This window comes from Rhamphochromis longiceps, linkage group LG3 (genome assembly GCF_057381845.1).
Source record: "Rhamphochromis longiceps isolate RC_006_pf linkage group LG3, R_longiceps_female_GT1.1, whole genome shotgun sequence".
NCBI classification, from domain to species: Eukaryota; Metazoa; Chordata; class Actinopteri; order Cichliformes; family Cichlidae; genus Rhamphochromis; species Rhamphochromis longiceps.
The window spans coordinates 35,873,192-35,891,564 of NC_140559.1; the positions used below are offsets into that span (position 1 = coordinate 35,873,192).

General features: G+C 40.8%; 1 protein-coding gene across 4 annotated transcripts in view; it reads left to right on the forward strand.

Moving 5' to 3' along the window:
- Positions 1–18,373, forward strand: part of shroom4 (shroom family member 4) — a 111,355-nt gene that overhangs the window by 44,015 nt on the left and 48,967 nt on the right. For all 4 annotated transcript variants that reach the window (XM_085395718.1, XM_085395726.1, XM_085395734.1 and 1 more), the window contains exon 2: positions 1,578–1,729. In XM_085395718.1, coding sequence (XP_085251844.1) covers positions 1,578–1,729 — 152 coding nt within the window. The remainder of the gene's footprint in view (positions 1–1,577; positions 1,730–18,373) is intronic.

Below are 18,373 nucleotides of genomic sequence, written 5' to 3' on the forward strand. Positions count from 1 at the left end.
AAGTGTAGCTGCATAGGCAGAGACCACCCTCACTAACTTCTGAGGCACACCCAGTCATTTTGTTGTATAAGCAGGACTAAAATATGACAAACCAGATTGGCCAACAAGTTATCCGGTTGAGAAAATGCAAGATGAGATAAGCGTTCGAACTTTCAAAATAAAGCTTGTCCACTTAAGCTTGTCCACTGATTCTGTTCTGGCGCGTTGGATTGTACATGATGGTTGGTCACTAAAAGACTTCCTCCCCCTCTAATGCAGCGGTTTCTGTGAGGCATGCAGGTGTGGATGCAACGGCGACTGCACGGACTCTGTCAAGTTTCGAATCTAAACTCTAAGGCGGTTCGTTTATAGAGAGAACATGGTCCAGCCTCGACTAAACTACCAGGTGTACGTCGCAGGTCTGAGCAGAGTAGCAGGTATGCGTTGCATCGGGGATGCCACAGAGTACTGCAGACCTGGAGAGTACACACACTGCAGCAGTAAACCATATAATCAACCAATGACTTCCTGCATTTTCTTTGTTCACAGCTAGCCAATAAGCAGACATTCTCATGTGGTTTGTAGTACGGATGTCATGAGACGCGATCAAGTACTTTGTGATGGAAAAGTTCTGACAACTTGATGGTTTGATACTTTTTGATGTTTGAAGAGAATTTACAGTAATGTTTCTGATGATCGAGGAAACAACTGTTTTATTGATGCTATCAGGCTGCAGCATTTTTAAGTGTAGGTAAACAGCGCGCATTTTCCATCCTGCTTTTCCAATGAGCTACTGTCACTGATGACACACTACCTATGTGGAAGTGTTAGTACTACTGAAACGAGGTGCCAGCAGAAGCGTTATAGTGCATTTGCAGTGACATGCATATTTGTTCTTTGGATGCATGAGCATGTTGTTCCAGTACTTCTCTAAATGTGGGAATAAAACCGCAGCAAAATAAATGACAAAAAAAGATCCGTCCTGATTTTTCTGTCATTGTTGGCCTGACTGTCTTCCTGCCGGTGGTCCGCTCAGTAAGCAGGTCATTTGCCCCGTCCGTCTGTGTGTTCCTGTCTTTTATTTCTTTCATGCTTTTTCCTCTTCGTGTGTGTGTGTGTGTGTGTGTGTGCGCGCGCGCGTGTGTGTGTGTGTGTGAGATTTATGGCTGAACTGAAACCTCTCACCACACTGCACCGCACAATCGTCAATGTCTCACTTCTCTGCAGCCTAAAAAACACCCTGAAACATCCCAGCAATGCATTAACGGCACAGCCTTCACCACTGTGTGACCCGCAGTCACCTCTGTGCCAAACACACACACAGAGTCTATTACAGGGGAATGTGATGGGTTTCTGTGGGATGTTTGGTTCGGGCTGTTTTTGGAGATGCTGTTTAGGGTGAAGTTGCCAGGGGGACAAAGACAGTTTAACAAAAAATGTCTTCAAAATGGGCTTTAAAGGAGTCGTTCTGGCAGCGCTGATGTGTCTTTGAGTGACTTTTTTTATTATTAGAATGATTTCTTTTTTTCTTGAATGTCCTTCTGTTTGCCTTCCAAGTGTCCTCTTTCATCTCAACCAAATCGTGTCTTTGTCTGCAGATCGAGGACGGAGGGAAGGCTGCCCACTGCAAGAAGCTGAAAGTTGGTGATGAACTCATTAACATAAACGGATCCCCCCTCTACGGCAGCAGACAAGAAGCCCTGATTCTCATTAAGGGATCCTACAGGATACTGAAGCTCACAGTCAGGAGGTAAACGCTGTGAGAACTACACAGATCCACGAGAGGTTCATGCTAGGGTTAGCAGACAGAGCTGTGGGTGGAGATGTCATTTGACAAAATCAGAAGCTACGCATACCTCTCACACAGACTCGGATTCGGCGCTGCTGCAGAAGCAGCTATACCAGCATTCGTGAGAGTTCATTTATTTATTTAGTTCATTTATTTAAATAAAAGTTTGCAACGGTGAGAGGAACTGAACAAGAACAAGCTGAGATAATATTATAATGTGTAATTACCTCTAACAAAGAACCTCGGCGAACGGGCTCACGAATGAGGTTATTACTGCAACATCGTCCAACAAAGTCCCCCTGCAGTTTTGGTAAAGATAATGACTTTGCTGTGATTCTTGGCTGTATTTACATGTGAGATTGTGCTGAGAGAGAAAGTCAGAAGAAACAGAAAGGCTCTTACTTTGTTCTGAGAGCGAGGGCTTCATGTGTTTGCAGCTGCTGAGCAGTGGGAAACCAACGAGTGCAGGAGATCGGTTACAGAGCAGCACTGTCAATTTTTTTTACCCGGTGCTCCTTTTCTGGGGAAGAAAGCTCGAAAGGGGAAGGAAAAGGCACCAGTTGGCAACAAGGAGGTGACCTGAAGGGTCATTACTGAGTAAGGTTTGTCAAAATAAATCAAGACTCAGATACTAATTGATTTAACTAGTTTATGTCAACATCATTAAAGTACTGAACAGTTACCACAACTCTTAACCTGGTCAGTGCATATTTTTGAAGTCAGTACACTTCACCTTTAAGGTAAAGACCCTACAATATTAGAGAGAAACCCCCAACAGTCAGACTGTCCCCTATGAGCAGCACTTGGAGACGGTGGGAAGGAAAAACTCCCTTTTAAAAGGAAGAAAGCTGTGGCTGAAGCAGGCTCAGGGAGGAGTTGCCAAATGTTGTGACTGGTTAACTATTATCAGTTACCCGATAGCCACATTATAGTATCGTTAAGATAGTGTGCTTCGGCTGCGGTTAATTTACAAAGGGTCATTACAGCAGGTACCACATGTTTCATTTGGCTCGTTTTATACTGCGTGTCCTTCCTGATACAACCCTGAACCTCTAACCCCCTGGTTTGTGTCTTCTCGGAAAATGGTTTTGAGTATTGAGTATTTTCCTGGTTATCAGTATCATGTTTGAAATTCCTACCTCTCACCTGTCAGTGGAGCCAGAATCCAGGAAAAGGTCACCAACATGTAGCCACACATCTGAAAGCATATTGATTTGTTCTCCTGATATTTAGATTGTAGTATTGATATTTTAACCTTGTACAATGCACATTCACGTGCTTTGCAGACTGCTGTGTGCATGCTGTAACAGTGTACTATCACCAGGGGGCAGTGTCAAAGGAGTAATGCGGTTCACGCTTATGATATTGCCGGGCCTTTAGTTTGGTCTCTGCAGCAGGGGCTAATGTTCTTCATCTTAGAAATGAGATGATGTGAAACTCGAGCTTAAAAACATTTAATATGTCCTCTTCAGCCACTGTCATTGCCCTTCGAGGCCCTTCTTTGTGTTCGTTTTTGTTTTTCGGCTTCTTTTTCTTCACGGTGAACAAAGTTGTCGCTTCCTTTCTCTTTTATTTTTCAGCCATTCAGCATTCGGCCTATTCACAGCATCATTCCCGTCAGCCTCTCTGCTTTTATTTTGAGGCATGTCAAGCTCCCAAGCTGAGATTGCAGATTTCAAAAAATAATAATAGTTTAAAAAAAACAACCATAATAGTTAAATAAACGGCACTCGTACATAAACTTCATCAACAAGTAATTTCGTGGCTTCACAGTGAACGTTGGCTCATTCGTCTTCTTTGACTTGTTGACCCCTAATATTGTGTTTAGTTTGATTCTCAGCATTGGGAAGGAAGGTGAGGGAGGAAGTCGCCGTCCTTTTCCCCGGTTCATCGGCACCTAAAAGGCGCGTTCTCACACTTAAGATGTTTTTCACGGGAAGTCACCTTTGACTTTCAGGGTGTCTGAAAGGAAACCGATGAGCAGTGAGGGCGGAGTATAGGTGACTCTGCTTGTGTGTGCGTTTGTTGACATCTACACCAGCAGTTGTATATCCTTAGTGCTTTATTTAAAAGTCATAATTGCCGTTATTCAAAAACTCACAGGACTGTGCACACATCCAGAAGATTTTAACTGACACTTGCTCTGACTTGGACTTTTGCATTCACTTCATGGTTGTAACTCTGACGTCAACTCTCTTTAAGCACCGTTTATGGTCCTTTCCAGAAAGAACAATCTTGCTCTATAGCAGATAAATTTCTGTTTATCATTTAGGTACTTTGCAACTAGCGTGCTTGTCAGAGCTTCCTGCTAAAAACAGCTACGCATTGTTTCTCCTCAGAACTTTAATGTTTGATTCATGGGATGTTTGAGGTTGTGTGTAGTCTAAGGCGCAGGCTCCAGCGCAGCTCTGGACCCTACACTGTAGCTTGACATGCACCTTCACAGAAGTGTAACTGCAAGTTGAAGTGGTGCACACTCCTCAGCAGCTTGAAAGGTCTGTTTAGGAGTAATATGCAGTGTAAACACGCTGTATTGATTAACACAAGGATGCACCTTATTGAGACATAGTAAAAGGGTAGAAATTTGTGCACAAAAACACACAGACACACAAAGGGCAAAAAAACATCATTTGTGTTTTGGCTTTGGAGCTGGAGCTAATGACGGGAACAGTTTCAGCCCGTCAACTGAACTCCAGTTGGCATCTTAATGTGGATTAAAAAAGTGCTGGGGGAAAAGAGCAGCAGATCTGAGCTCTGGCATTTAAATTGTCAGGAGCTGGACTCAACCGATTGCTGCTTTGATTGAACTGTGAACTTCAGCTATTTATCAAGTTCTTTTACAGTGAGTTCAGATATGAAATCTAATTGAATTTGCGTGTCAGGTTTTTGTTATCACTGACGTTTTGACAGTTTTGAATATCAGTATAATAAATCGACGCGATGACAGGAATTTTAACTGTAATTACATTTGAATTGTAATTATTTCTAACAAAAATAGTTTTAATCTGTTCATTCTGAAAACACACCAGGGATCAGCGTGCTCGCAACTGTTTTTAGATGCTTGCTTTTGTGCTTGTGCTGCACAGCCATCTGTCTTTCTCAAGAACCAACAGTAGTCCGCAATCACGCCCGGATCAAAATCTCCCTGATATCAGTTCTCCATCACTTTTCTATCTTACATCAAATCTGTCCTGCCTGCTAACATCTTCAAGATTTGGTGGAAAAACACTTGAGGTAAGTGCGTCTTCAGTGTCATTCTGGCACTCCTGAGCTGATATGTTTTCATTGTGTTATCCACAAGCTCAGCATAATTCTCTGCTCTGCGATTGCCAACAAAATTCGGGATAACCTGTGTTAATGCTTCCCATTGCTGCTGATTCAGGACCAACCTTACCTATACTTGGCGTCACTTTCCTTGAGACCAGACTTATTTCTTGAATGCTGAAGGGCGTCGCTGTTTCTGTCCAGCCATCCTAAGTTGTCCAACAGTTGGCATGTCATAACTGGGGGAAAAAATAAAACAAACCAAAAAACAGGTAATGAAAATGAGTTCGCAAGTGATGTCAGCAAGTAAAATTTGTTAAAGTACAGTTGACTCCCAGCAGCAAAATACTGGTTGATCAGTGTAATAAAGTGTTTCAACAATGGGCGCTCTGTTACGGGGTCGTTCGGGGAGGCCGTACCTGTTTCTATAACAAGCAATTAGTTCAGAGCACACAGAATGAGTAACTGGAGTTGAGTTAATGGCTGGCCTGATACTCTAAAATATTTTGACAGATTAGTAATAGTCATACTACCATTTGTATTGGTAAATGTCATTAAGAATACGTTCATTTGAAACCTTTTTAACTTTAATACTTCTGACCCATGTGAGGACACGTCACAGTCTTATCAGCGATTTGATTTGGGGATATTTATTCTGGTACTTTTGTTGGCTTGATTGACTCTGAGCCTACTTTGAATAACCCTTGTTTCTCTCTACCGATGTGAGTAGTCTCTCTCATATTTCAGGCCTGCTTTTACAACAAAATGACCGGGTGTGACTTAGTGGTTAGTGAGAGTGGTCCCTGCCTATGCAGCTATCCTTGGAAAACCCTTGGAAACTGTTCAAATAGTCATCAAAGCACATCTTTATTGATATACTGAGGGTTCAGAACTCGTCTTTAAGAGTACAGGGGAGCTCATCTTTATAGGGGAAAGGGTTAAGGGCTATTTGTATAGACTTAAACCTATATGTTTCATCTTAAATTGCTGCTCAGACCAATTAAGCAGCTAATAATATCAACCAGAGCTCTGAGAATTGCATTAAAACAACAAAAATCGGACATTTTGCCAAATAAATGAAGAAACGAGCTGCATGTTTTTCCATAACATCTTAAAAAGTTTTAAATTTAAGCTGTAAATATCCAGAAAGTCTGAAGCTGCTAACTTGGCAGTACATCTACAGCATATCTATGTAACCGATCAGACTGTTAGTGTTGAGTGTTTAGCATATGTGTGGACACATGTCGGCTCTCACACAGCTTTGGGAAAGCCCCAGCAGTCAGACATGCAACACATACCAGACACCAGCACCCACTGTGGGTTTCACTGGGAGAGTTCTCATCGCCAGTTGCATTCCTAAAGACATTTCTGTCTGTCCACTGGTCAATCTGTCAGCCTGAGCCTGCTGAATATGATGTACAGTGTAGTACGCATGTGGGTGTAAATACTGTTGTGTGCATGCCTAACAGAATTAATCCGCCTGCTGCAGAAACAGGAGCAGAAAACCCCGAGGTGCTGGACGGCTGGTCTGGTTTCAAGGCCAGAACAAGGCGCGTTGCTGCCAAACAGCTGTCTGAAGCTGTCCAAGGAGACAAAGCAGTAGTTGTAACACCACTAATATCTTGGATTTACATCTTAAGTAAGTTAGGTAGTATGGAAAAATCAACGCCAGTGTGAGACAAAAGTTGATAAAAACAACAAAGCGTATGGAAACAGGGAAAGCTTTTTCTTTTCTCTCCCTGCAAAAAAAGAAACTATTATATATAAACATGTGTTAGATTTCAGCCTTCATCCACTAAGTTGCAACAGTAAATGTACACTTGGAAAATTTGCACATGAAGATGTCATTAAACTGAACAAAACCTATGAAGTAATCCTTCTATCTAAAGCTCAGATCCTACTCTTATTTGTTATGAAATTTGCATGAACAGTATGTCTGCAAGCTCAGTGTGGATTGTGAGTGAGACTGGACAGATCGGTCTAGTCTGGTGACAGAAAGAGATCTGAGCCTGAAAGCAAGCATTTCATCTACGTTCCCACCCTTGATTTATCATTGAAAGACTGAGATTGCAGATAAAAGTTGTGGCAATGAGAACTTAGAGGCAGGATGTGGAGATTGGCCATTTGGTAGGGGCTCAGAGTCAAGCTTGTATTCCTCCACATCGAAAGGAGCCCGTTGGGGGTGATTCACGCATCTGACTAGGGTGCTTCATGGGTGAGGTGTTTCAGGTCATTATCTCTTGGCTGATTTGGGGAAACACCTTGGCCTCCCGTCAGAAGGGCTGGAGATTAATCTTGGCATCTGTTGGACTGTTGCATGTTGGACCTGGATAAACGCAGGAAGATGAAAGGATAATGTTTACAGTGTGGGTGACGGCATAATATGCAGCAATTGGCAGGTGGAGGAAATGATCTTCCTCTAAAAGCGGTCTGTGCTCAGAATGCACATGATTTTTGCTGTTACAATGGTCACCATGCCTGAGGAAGCAATTATAGTCAGAAAAGCTCACCGTTTTATATCTGAGAGATAGACTATACATTAGTGAAGAATGGCAAATTAAACCAAAGTGCATGGAGTCTTTAAGAAGGATTTCTCTGCAAATTATGTACAGCAGCTAAAAGAAAAAAAAGTTCCACCTAAACTTATGTCCACCTCTGTTTTTGTATGAGTTAGAATTATAAATCGTCGTTAACAATGGCCATCCTCCACTGCAGTTGTATCATGCAGTCTGCACCCTCTATTAGAGCTGGTCTCCTAATTGGTGGGAACACTTTTATGTCCCAGAACAGCTGAAACTGTGGCCAAGAAATAGGGAGCCTTTGGTTAGAAAATGGATGAATTAACTAACTGAATGAACTTTAATTAAAGTTAACGTTAAAGATTTCCCCCCTCACCCTCTTCTCTGACTGTTTGGAGCTCAGGTGGTTAAAAATGTGGGCGCATCTCATCTTAAAACTCATAAAACAGCATAGCCTTGTAAAGATGACATTCAGTATTATAACCTCCTTCAATCTGTGCAAGCTCCTCTGTATGAATCAGCATTTCTGTGCCATTAGCCTGCGTGTTTCTCTGTCTGTGCCCATAAAGAGGTATTATTTGTTTTTTTGGCTGGAGTGCTCTTATTTTGGTCGCCCACACATAAATTAAACCCCCTGTGATTGACACGTTACTGACACTAATGACCAATCACAGCCTCTGTATTAGGTGGGACTGTGTTGCACTTTGACCCTGACACTGTGCCAGTCACGTCACCCGCCTGCCAGTCTGGTTTTAGTCATTACTGTACAGGAACAAGGAACCCTCTGAAAGTACTGCACACACACACATACTGGCTGGCCAGGGATGATGAAATGCTCACATTTGCACACTTGGCTCTGCTTGTATACTTTTAACAGTGGAAAAGGGCCCTTAGTCAAAAGCCAAAACTCATTACCACCTCTTTTAGTAACACATAGGGGCTGTTGGTGCAGAGATGTAAATGGATGGACGTTCGTGTTCCTTACTACATCTTTAGTGGGAATGTGTAAAAAGCGTGACATGCTGTGGTTTGGTGGGACAGATATTTTTGGCTTGGACTCGGTGATGCCAAAAAGTGGCTAGCTGAACAGAAAGTCCCTCTTTTGCCATTAGTTTCAGATCAGACTAATTTAGTAGCATTACAGTGTTTGTATGAATACTTGAAACTGCAAAATGTGGAAGATTAGTTCACAGTTCATAAGTTTACAGTTTCAGTTAACTCAACACCCATTTTTTTGTGTGCTTTCATTATAAAAAGAAAAAGAAAAAGAGCAGAACAGCAGTGTTTTCCTGCACATAGATGTTGCTTCGGCTGGTCACCAAGGTATATAAAGGCCTACCATTTATTTATTTATTTTTTTGTGTGGCACATTTGGCATTTTAGCATCTTTTTATCCATTGGTGCCTCTGGTGGTGCAGTGGTTTGCACAATTATTGGTTTATTCTAGCTGGAGACACAAATCCACTTTGGGGTTGCGTCAGGAAAGTCATTCGGTATAAAAGCATGCCAAATGAAACATGCCGAGCTGCTAGCTGTGGTGACCCCTTGTAGCAAGGGAGCAACCGCAAGTAGCTTATAACATGTTTTTATCCACCCGAGTTACAGGTAGTGCAAAAGCATGGACGTAGCCACTGCAACGTTACATAATGACTTTTGGACACATTTTGAATCCTCCATGTTAGTGTTTTGGTCACAACATGTTAGTTTTTAGAAGCTAGAATTTACTATATTTGGATAAGAAGCTATTGTGCTAATCCTGTGGTTAGCTAGCTTGCTTATGTCCCAGTTACACAGACCTCGAGACTTGCTGGCAACTACTTGGTAACTACTGGTCATTTTGGAAAAAATAAGTACTGCTAATGGTTGTAAGTAGCTGCTGTAGCCCCATTCACATGGGCCTAGAGATCAGTCAGTTGCAAAGAGGTATACGAACTGTATGTGTCGTTTGCATTGAAAACGACACGTTGTAAAAATGAGCAGTACTTATAAGAAGCTGTACAGGCTGAGAATGACAGCTGAATAGTTTCTGAAGTTTGTGTCTTTTCCTCCATACAAAAAAAGATGAGGGCCTCATCAAGCACAGGAAATGTTTCAGGTTGATAAAGCCACAGCCCTATCAGCGCTTTACAAGCTCATAGTCTGACAAGGCCTGAACAGCGCCCTCTTCTGGAAGCTTGTGCCCGTTTTGTCTTTTTGCTTGGCAACCTAAAGGGAATCTTTCAACCAATCATCTTGTTTTGTAAAAATTTGGCAAGACTACGTTTAATTTACATTTCATTTCTTTTTTTCCCCACCAAACTAAGGGCCCTGCTATGTTTTTACATCTGTATGCACATGTGTATGTGTTTAATAAAGGTGCGAAATTATCCTGCACACTCGTTCTGTTATTCTAAGCTCCATTAAAGCTCAAATGGTCTAAACGGCCTTACATGGGGAGTAATATTGTGGATTATTATGTGCTCAACACGTTTGCCTGTGGAAACATCAGGAAGTCACTCACCGGGGGTCCCCTGTACAGTAGTGGCCTCTGAATAAATGGTCTTTTCAGCCGATGGGGCCTGTGGGGAAAATGTACACACTGTGGATTTAATTATGAGATGTAAATTCAGTGGAAGGAAATGTGGAGTTGGCGAGGAGAGATGATGATTTTGATAATAGTACTTTTGTGCAACTTTTTTTTTGCACTACTTCTTTTTTTCTTTTTTGCTAAACTCTGCTTGGAAAGCTTTGAAATAGAGGCTTGTGTATGATTTACAAAAGGGCGTATTGTGTCTGACAGCTTTCCATTGCATTTACAGTAAGGACTTCACTCTCGTGCCTGTCGGCTGCTACAGAGATGTTGCATTTAGTCTGTTTTCTATCTGTTTCTCGCCATTCTTAGCACCATTGTTTATTCTTTAAATAAAACATATTCAGATCAGACTTACTACATTGTCCTGTTGCTGAAAGAGGAGCAGGCCAAAGGAAGGCCCACAGGCTAAATCTGGCAAACCGCAGGATTTTACTGGCCTGCCCAGCAGTTCAGTGGAGGGTAAGAAAAGGGGAGTGTGTTTGGGTCCATTTTAGCTTTTATTTTCAGGAGTGATGCTTTATGGCTCCTTTAACAAGCCAGCTGAGGGTGAAAGAGACCCACACTATTGTTAACTGCTGCTGTATTTTCTCTTAATTAAGACAACCACTGTCTTAAAAATGCTTCTTTTAACAGAAAAGCAAAAAAACATAAATTTGAACATCATTTTATGAAGGACAGGGCAGTAAAGAGCATTTTTGTCCTTAATTACCCCAAAACAGCCGCAGAATTGGCCACACTTTATAATAAAAATCACACTAGCATACATGAAGACATGCTTATGTAGATATGATCATTTGCTACATATTATATAGGGGAGTTCTTCATGTGAATTCGATATGACTGACATATACTTCTTTTGATATGTCAAAGGAGGGAAATGCCAGTGTAAATAACAACGCTAGCTATCCATATGGAAACAGTTTGCTTTATAATCTATTTTACATAAATGTGAAAATAATTTTCAAAGTGAGCTCCATGTTGTAATGAGCGATTTGGATCATAAACTCACTAGAAACATTTTTACAGAGATTATAAATCAAGAATGAAGCCAGTAATTTTCCCAGACTTCCGTACAACCTGAAGTCTCTGTGCAGCTAGGGGAGTCGCCCCCTGCTGGCCATTCAAAAGAATCCATGTTTAAAGCACATCTACATTGGCTCCACTATGTCTGTCTTTTATGAACAGTCTGTAAATACCACCTGTTCCACCTTCCACTGTGGAAATTACCTGCGCCTCTGTACACCTGTCTTACTGGACTTTGATGGCTTTCAGTAGACATTTTGAAGCTCTTTTCTAACTCATAAATATGTTTTGCATAAAAGGTTAGCGTCATACATCTATAGGAACATCATTTCCTCTGCTGCGTTGCTGTATCTCTTAAAAAATGAAATGAACATCTCATTCACACATTTTCCTACATAAATGAAACATAAGAGACTTTTTTAAGCGTCTGTGTTCTCTGATAAGAATAGTTTTCAGTTTCTACGCTTGCCAGCCCTCTGCCCTCCTTTTCAAAGTGTTGTCGCCTCGGAGTATTTTTGTCTCTTTACATATTTTGGGGTGTTTTTAAGCGAGTGATGATTTTTCCAATATATTTCTGGAAGTGAAGTTTGGGGATGTTTTGTTGGCCCGACCTGGAAATGTCTCTTCTATAGTACTTCCTGTTTTCAGAGACCTTTTGTTAATTTCAGCTGCAGTGTGTGTGTGTGTGAGTGAGTGTGTTTTGGCTTCCCTCAGTGGTGGGCAGCCACGGAGCATGCAGGAGGACATTCTTCAACTTTTGGATCATTATTTCCTGTTCTTCCCAGAGTTTCCCGTCCCTGCTTCCTGTCCAGCTAATGTGTTAGCAAGATTTGTGTGTTTACTTGTGTGAAAAGCAGCGTCTTTAATGGGAAGCGGACAAAGATCAAACAGTTTATTTACAGCGACTGATGGAATAGGAAGCTCCTCTGTACATGCAGGTGTACATGCGCCTATGTTTATATTACATTTGCCAGCCATGATAACAATTACATGAACCCGGAAGAAGCATTTAAAATGTTAGTTTTATTCGACCATTTTGATGTGTGCAACTGTAAATGGAAGCACCAAATCTTTAGAACTTCAGTACCAAAAAACCCGTTTAGGGGGCGCCAGTGAACTACACATAGCATGAATCTTAACTGGTGCGAAACAGAAGCGATCAGTATTTATAGAGTCAAACTGCTTGACTTTCTTTGTTGCATCTCACTTAAGCTATTTTGAGTGATTCCTGTACGAAGAATATGTATCTGTGTGAATTTAAGAGGAAAAATCATTTAATAAATGTGCAGCAGTAACAAAGTATTTTGGTAAAAAAAATGTGAGTTTACAGATAAAATGTACTGTGTCTTCAAAGTCTGGATAAACCAGTGTCACAACGTAAAAATGTCTGCCTGGTCTAAAAAGTGAGCCTGCATTCTTTTTCATGCCCAGCAGGGGGCGACTTCTCTGGTTGCAAAAAGATGGGGAACGTTCATTAATAGAGTCTAAAAGCACAATTATCCAAAGTATACTCGGTGACTAATGAATGGTACATGACTAGTTGTTACCCAGTGAACACGCTGTGTCTTCAGTTACACGTAAACCTCTCATTCCACGTCAGGGTTAACAACCAAGCTGGTGAAGGCAAAATTTGGTGTTTTTTGCTTTTAAAACACTTTAATTTAGATTCTGCTGCTCAGCGGGTGGCTCAGCTCATCCCATATAGCCTCCCCCACTTACTCTGCAGACAGCTTTGCAACCACCTCCCCCTCAGACCCGCCTTTCATACAGTTGATGGCTTATCTGTGCTGTGCTCCGGTCTTACTGCTGCTTTCCACGTACAGGTTTCCCTTTATCAAGCGAAATATGGGAGGTCTCAGTATCGAGACATAGAGCTCTTTTTCTCTATGATTTTGTAATAATGAAGAAGACTAATATGCACTGTAGAGCAAAAAGAGCCAAAGAAGTAAAGCCTCGGTTTGGGTTCAGGTCTGTAATTTGGCAGCTTCGGTTGGGTCTGGGTGCTCTGGTTTCCTCCCACAGTCCAAACATGAATGTTAGTTTAATTTAATTAGAAAGCCATTGGTGTGGATGCAGGCATGAGTCTGTCTGTCTCTGTGTTAACCTACCTTTTGCTCAGTCTCTCCGCACAGATCAAGGTTATCTCGCTCTGTCATACCCAATTTCATTTTTATATACGTCTCTATAAATACTCTGTCATACTCTGTCAGCAATCTGGTAAATGTCTAAAACTCATAGAGATGAGACGACAGAACAACAGGAAATACCCACCGACTCAGCGAGGCAAAGGCTGGAGTTACGTGGCAGAAGGAGAATACGTAAGGAAATTAAAATGATAATTACAAGAGAGCCTGACATCACGTTTGATGATTTTGACAGCGTAAACACGACTTTATGACAAAGCCCTTTCATCTCGACTCACCCTTTCATCTGCGCTTCACATTAGTCAAACATTTGTTTTTAACCGAAGGCCGCAGTGGGGAGGAGGGAGAGGAGATGAAAGAATGGAAACAGGGAAAGTGGCTGGGGGAGAAAAGAATCCAGGGTTTGTGGGACTTCTCCGGTATTTAGGTGAAAGAAAATGCTGACATGTTTTGACATGATTCCTGACTCAGATAGGAACGTGAGAAAAGATGACATGTAGCAAAGCTGCAAGATTTAGGCCATTAATTTAACACGAAATTAACTAGTAGTTAAATCAGGTCATATGAGCTTAGTTTGTGTGCATTGTCCCTGACAAATAAATGGATGGATGGATTAACGGGGTGGCTGTCAGGAGGGAGAGCAGCGCATCTACTGATCGGAAGGTTGGTGGTTTGATCCCTGGCTCCAGTCTGCATGCCAAATTGAGCAAGACCACAGATGCATTGGGCATTAAACCAGATGCTTCCATCTAGGTGTGAATGTTAGCTAGAAGGTAAGTAAATAACTTACTCTTCTAGAAGAAAGTGCTTGTTTGAATGGGTGTGAATAGCAGGTTGTAGAGAGTAGAAAAGCACTAAGTCCATATGTATATCAGTCTATTTACCATTTACAAATAGACAGGTAGATCTGTCAATAGACACATAGTTGATGCATGGATCAATGGAAAGATGAAGGGATCAATTGATTGATATGGATATAAATAGGTAGATGAATGGATGAATAGATGTTAGCTGGATCGGTTAGACTGATGGTGGATGGACTGATAAGTAGGTAGGTGATGATATATGATAAGTGGGTTGATATAAATTAATAGATAGAAATATGGATCAATAGATCTAGATGGATTGATTGATTGATGGGCTGTAGGGCTGCCACGATTAGTCGACTAGCCACGATTACGTCCACTATCAAAATCGTCGACGACTGATTTAATAGTCGACGCGTCGTTTGAAGCTTTGTAAGATCACAAAAGACGCAGGAATAAGTAGCAGGATTTAAGAGTGTAATAACAGACTGAAGCAGAAGATGGCAGCACTGCATGTACAAGGATGCCAGCTGCCGTTAAACCCCGAAGAAGACGTAGCTCTGTCCCAGAATTCATAGCACAGCCCAGCTCAGTTTACATAAATGGCGGCATCTAGTTAGCTTTAATATTACTCTTATTATTCTTTCTGGGTCACAAAATAAACGTTTAACATATTTTCAGGCGAGAATGTAGCTGTGTAAACCTCAAATATCTGCTCAGTTTATCAAGACACCACATATTTTGAAAAGCGCTCCGACGTTTTCGGAGACGTCTGTTACCCACCAGCCGGGGGCAAGGCTCACTAGAGCTCCCGGCCAATCGTTTTCAAACCCACCGCCGTCTTTCGCTACTCAGGTTAAACATATATATAAGTCACTTAGATAACTTAAAAATGATATTGTTTGGCATTTTTTAGTATTTTATTTGTTCCTGAGTAAATCGGTTTTGCTGAGTTTAAAGTTATAGTTTTTACACAGCTGAATAAACGTCAAGCAGACAGCTTATATAATATTATATAATATACAGAATATACTCCGCTGTCCCGTTATATTTTAGATAGCAAGGAGTTTATTAAACTTCATCTAAACAATCTGCAGATTTCATTAAAATTTAATAAACTATCATCTTGTCTTTATTTTTAGTTAGCACATACCTTAAACACTTAAAGCTGTAAGCTAATGATAGTTATATTAGAGCAGATGCTGCTGGTGCAAAAAGCTGTACGTTTTACCTCCAATGGATGATCATCTGATTAGTCGACTAATCGCAAAAATAACCGGTGACTAGTCGACTATCAAAATAATCGTTTGTGGCAGCCCTAATGGGCTGGTAGATAGGTTGAGGTCCGTAGATTATGAATGGTTGTAAATGTATGTGAATAGGTTGATGACAGCTAGATAGGTCGATGGATAGATTACTAAATATCTCTAACTGTGCATAGAAGTGGTAGAGTGTGCCGAGCCTTTAATTATATTGTTTTATTTTATTATTTGACTAAGCCTCTCCACAGCCGCACTGCACATCAGTTCATTCACATCTATGAGAAGATAATGGCTTCAATAAGTGCTTGTTAATTTGAACCAACTGAAACCAGGTTGCCATCTGCTGGCTCCACTGTGGTTGTATTATACGTAGTGTCTCTTATTTTCTTTAATAATCATTTTTTACGTCAACGGTTCACAAACAGAGGTCAAGTTTGTTTCTTACTGAATCCTTTGTCATATCAGTGGTGTACTTTCATGTACATCAGAAATGCTCACATGGGAAATGAGTGAATTATCAAATTTAGGTTTAGAAACTAACTCGTGCAGAAAATGAGACACAAAATTGTTGCAGATTAAACTATATCCCGATTTGGAATAAAAACTCCAGGAAATGCATCATTTTTAAACATTAAAAGTTTGCAAGATGATGAGGAGCAGAGGATATGTGAGGCACAAAGTGCTTGGTGATACTCCAACCTCAGAAAATTAATGGAAAATGTAATAGAGAAAAATTAATAAAGTAGATGTGGTGAAACTTTCTACCTAACTGGTAAAAATAAATAAAAACTAGAAACTTTACAAAAATAGAGAAATGAAACAACGTTTTTGTGTTTAACTAACAACAATAAAATAAAAGTACAGAAGAATTTTAGTCTTTGCTGGTTTCAGTTTTGTTATCACAGCGTGCCTCCACTGTGAATCAACCTTTCCCAATATGCCTGTACTCTCAACTTCTTATGTTTCAGCCTTCAGCTAATACCTTTATAGTATAAGGTTTAAAAAGATTAAATCTAACATTGAAACTAGTACAAACTAAGCTAAAACTAAACATTTTTAAACAATAAAAACTAAACTGAAACTAGCAAACCTACTCTGGAAAGTACCTGAAATAACTGAAACTAATGTGAATTGAAAACTTAACAAAAATAAAACAAATATTTTTAAAAATGCAAAACTGTATTCACTGAGGCCTCAGTCAGGTACGTCCAGAGACCCTTGACAATCTCTAGTCAAAAAAATGCTGTTTCCAACGACACTGGCAGGTATGGTTGAAACATTACGGTTCTTTGTTGTGCAATACAATGCAATTGGCCCATATCCTGCTCTGTCTCTGCTGTGGGTTTATTTTTCCAGATGAAACCTTCAGGATCATTTAACTCCTTAAAACGTCAATATTAATACCAGAATCGATGTGCTTCATCAGAGTACGGTTAAATAATTAAATTTCAGCTCACAAAAGTGCCTCTAATTGTGAGTATTAAGCTCTATTAGTCTTGAATGTTTTGGGGGATTGTAATTGAAGTGTGTTGACGGGTAAAAGAGGACATGATTACCTGGACATTCCCAGTTAAATTAGCTGTAATGTCAGTGATATCCTGCCTCACCTGTATATTTAGTCTAGCTCAATCAGTTGTAGTGTTGTCTGAATGTTTTACAGATTAAAACAAAATCTTAAGTTAAACATTTCGCTTCCTGCCTCGCACTGCTGTAATCTCTCTGATTTTGTCCACAGGCCGGCTGTTTTAGCAGTGCTACTCTATTTCGCAGTTTTGTTTGTTCGTGTTCATTTGAAACATTCTTCCTGGAAGAGAGTTTCTCCTCTGACAGCCCGGCTCATCTCGCTCTACATGGCGAGCGGTTTTGTTTCTTTTGTTGTTTTTCTTGTTAGTGAACGCTTGTTTGACTCTGTCACAAAGGGATTTGTGGGCCCAGACACACACACACACACACACACACTCAAACATACTCGATTCTGAGGGGGAATTTTCCACAGACAGATAGCTGGTTAAAAAGTACACTCACACACACACATCCCGTTGTTTTGCTTTTTTTTTTTTTTGTACCACATGGCCCCTGGAGACCGGTGTAAGACTGAGATCTGCGGTGCCAAGAACCATGAAACACAATAGCCTGCCCCCCATCACTCCTTCCCAAACTGAACAATAGACATTCCTGGCATTCCTCAAAAACCTCTTCCTCACACGCAGATAAACACACACATACATACACTCTGGGTCTGATTAGAGCCCCAACTGCAAATGATTTTGGATCTGACACTGTTTAGCATGAAATATCGACACTGTGAACAGAAGAGAGCGTGTGTTTATGTGCTTTAGTCTGAGGGTTACTGCTCTCCTGCAAAATGTTAAATTAACAGGATGGACACCAACTTTTAGGTTGGAGTCCACTTTACACAAGCAGAGTGGCATGCAGAGCTGGGACTGAAACTGAAAGGTCTTTGTGACAGTGATGGTCAGATTAAAACAATTATAAAAGTAGCACCCTGCAGAAAACTGCAGGTAATTGTGACAATCTGCCAGCAGGCCTAGCAGCTGGTGGTTATATCACTATCAGAGTAGCTTTGTGTAATCCACTGTTAAAAATAATCCCTATTTAACCAAAATGTGGTTGTTGTGAAGCCCGTCACTTAATCATTTGTTTGAAGCACGTCGTTATACCTTCTCCCGCTTTGCTTCGACAGCATTCAGAGTTCAGTATGGACTTAGACTGCTCTGAATATTCTGTTTAAAGCCTGATTCAGAGAAGCATGTTAATATTTTCTCTTTAACCTGTTTAGACGCCAGTGTGCTATGAGGCTCATTTGGTGGCATGGGTTCAGTACGCCCCAAGCTACTGCTCTCTCTCCTACTTTTCCTGCCCAGGTAAGAACTATATCTTGACTGATTTGAGAACCAGTTTAAAATAATTTCCAACCAGTCCGAGACCCATGTTTTGGATTATATTCTAATGAGGTATTTCTCTAATATCTCTAATGAGATATTGGAAATGGTG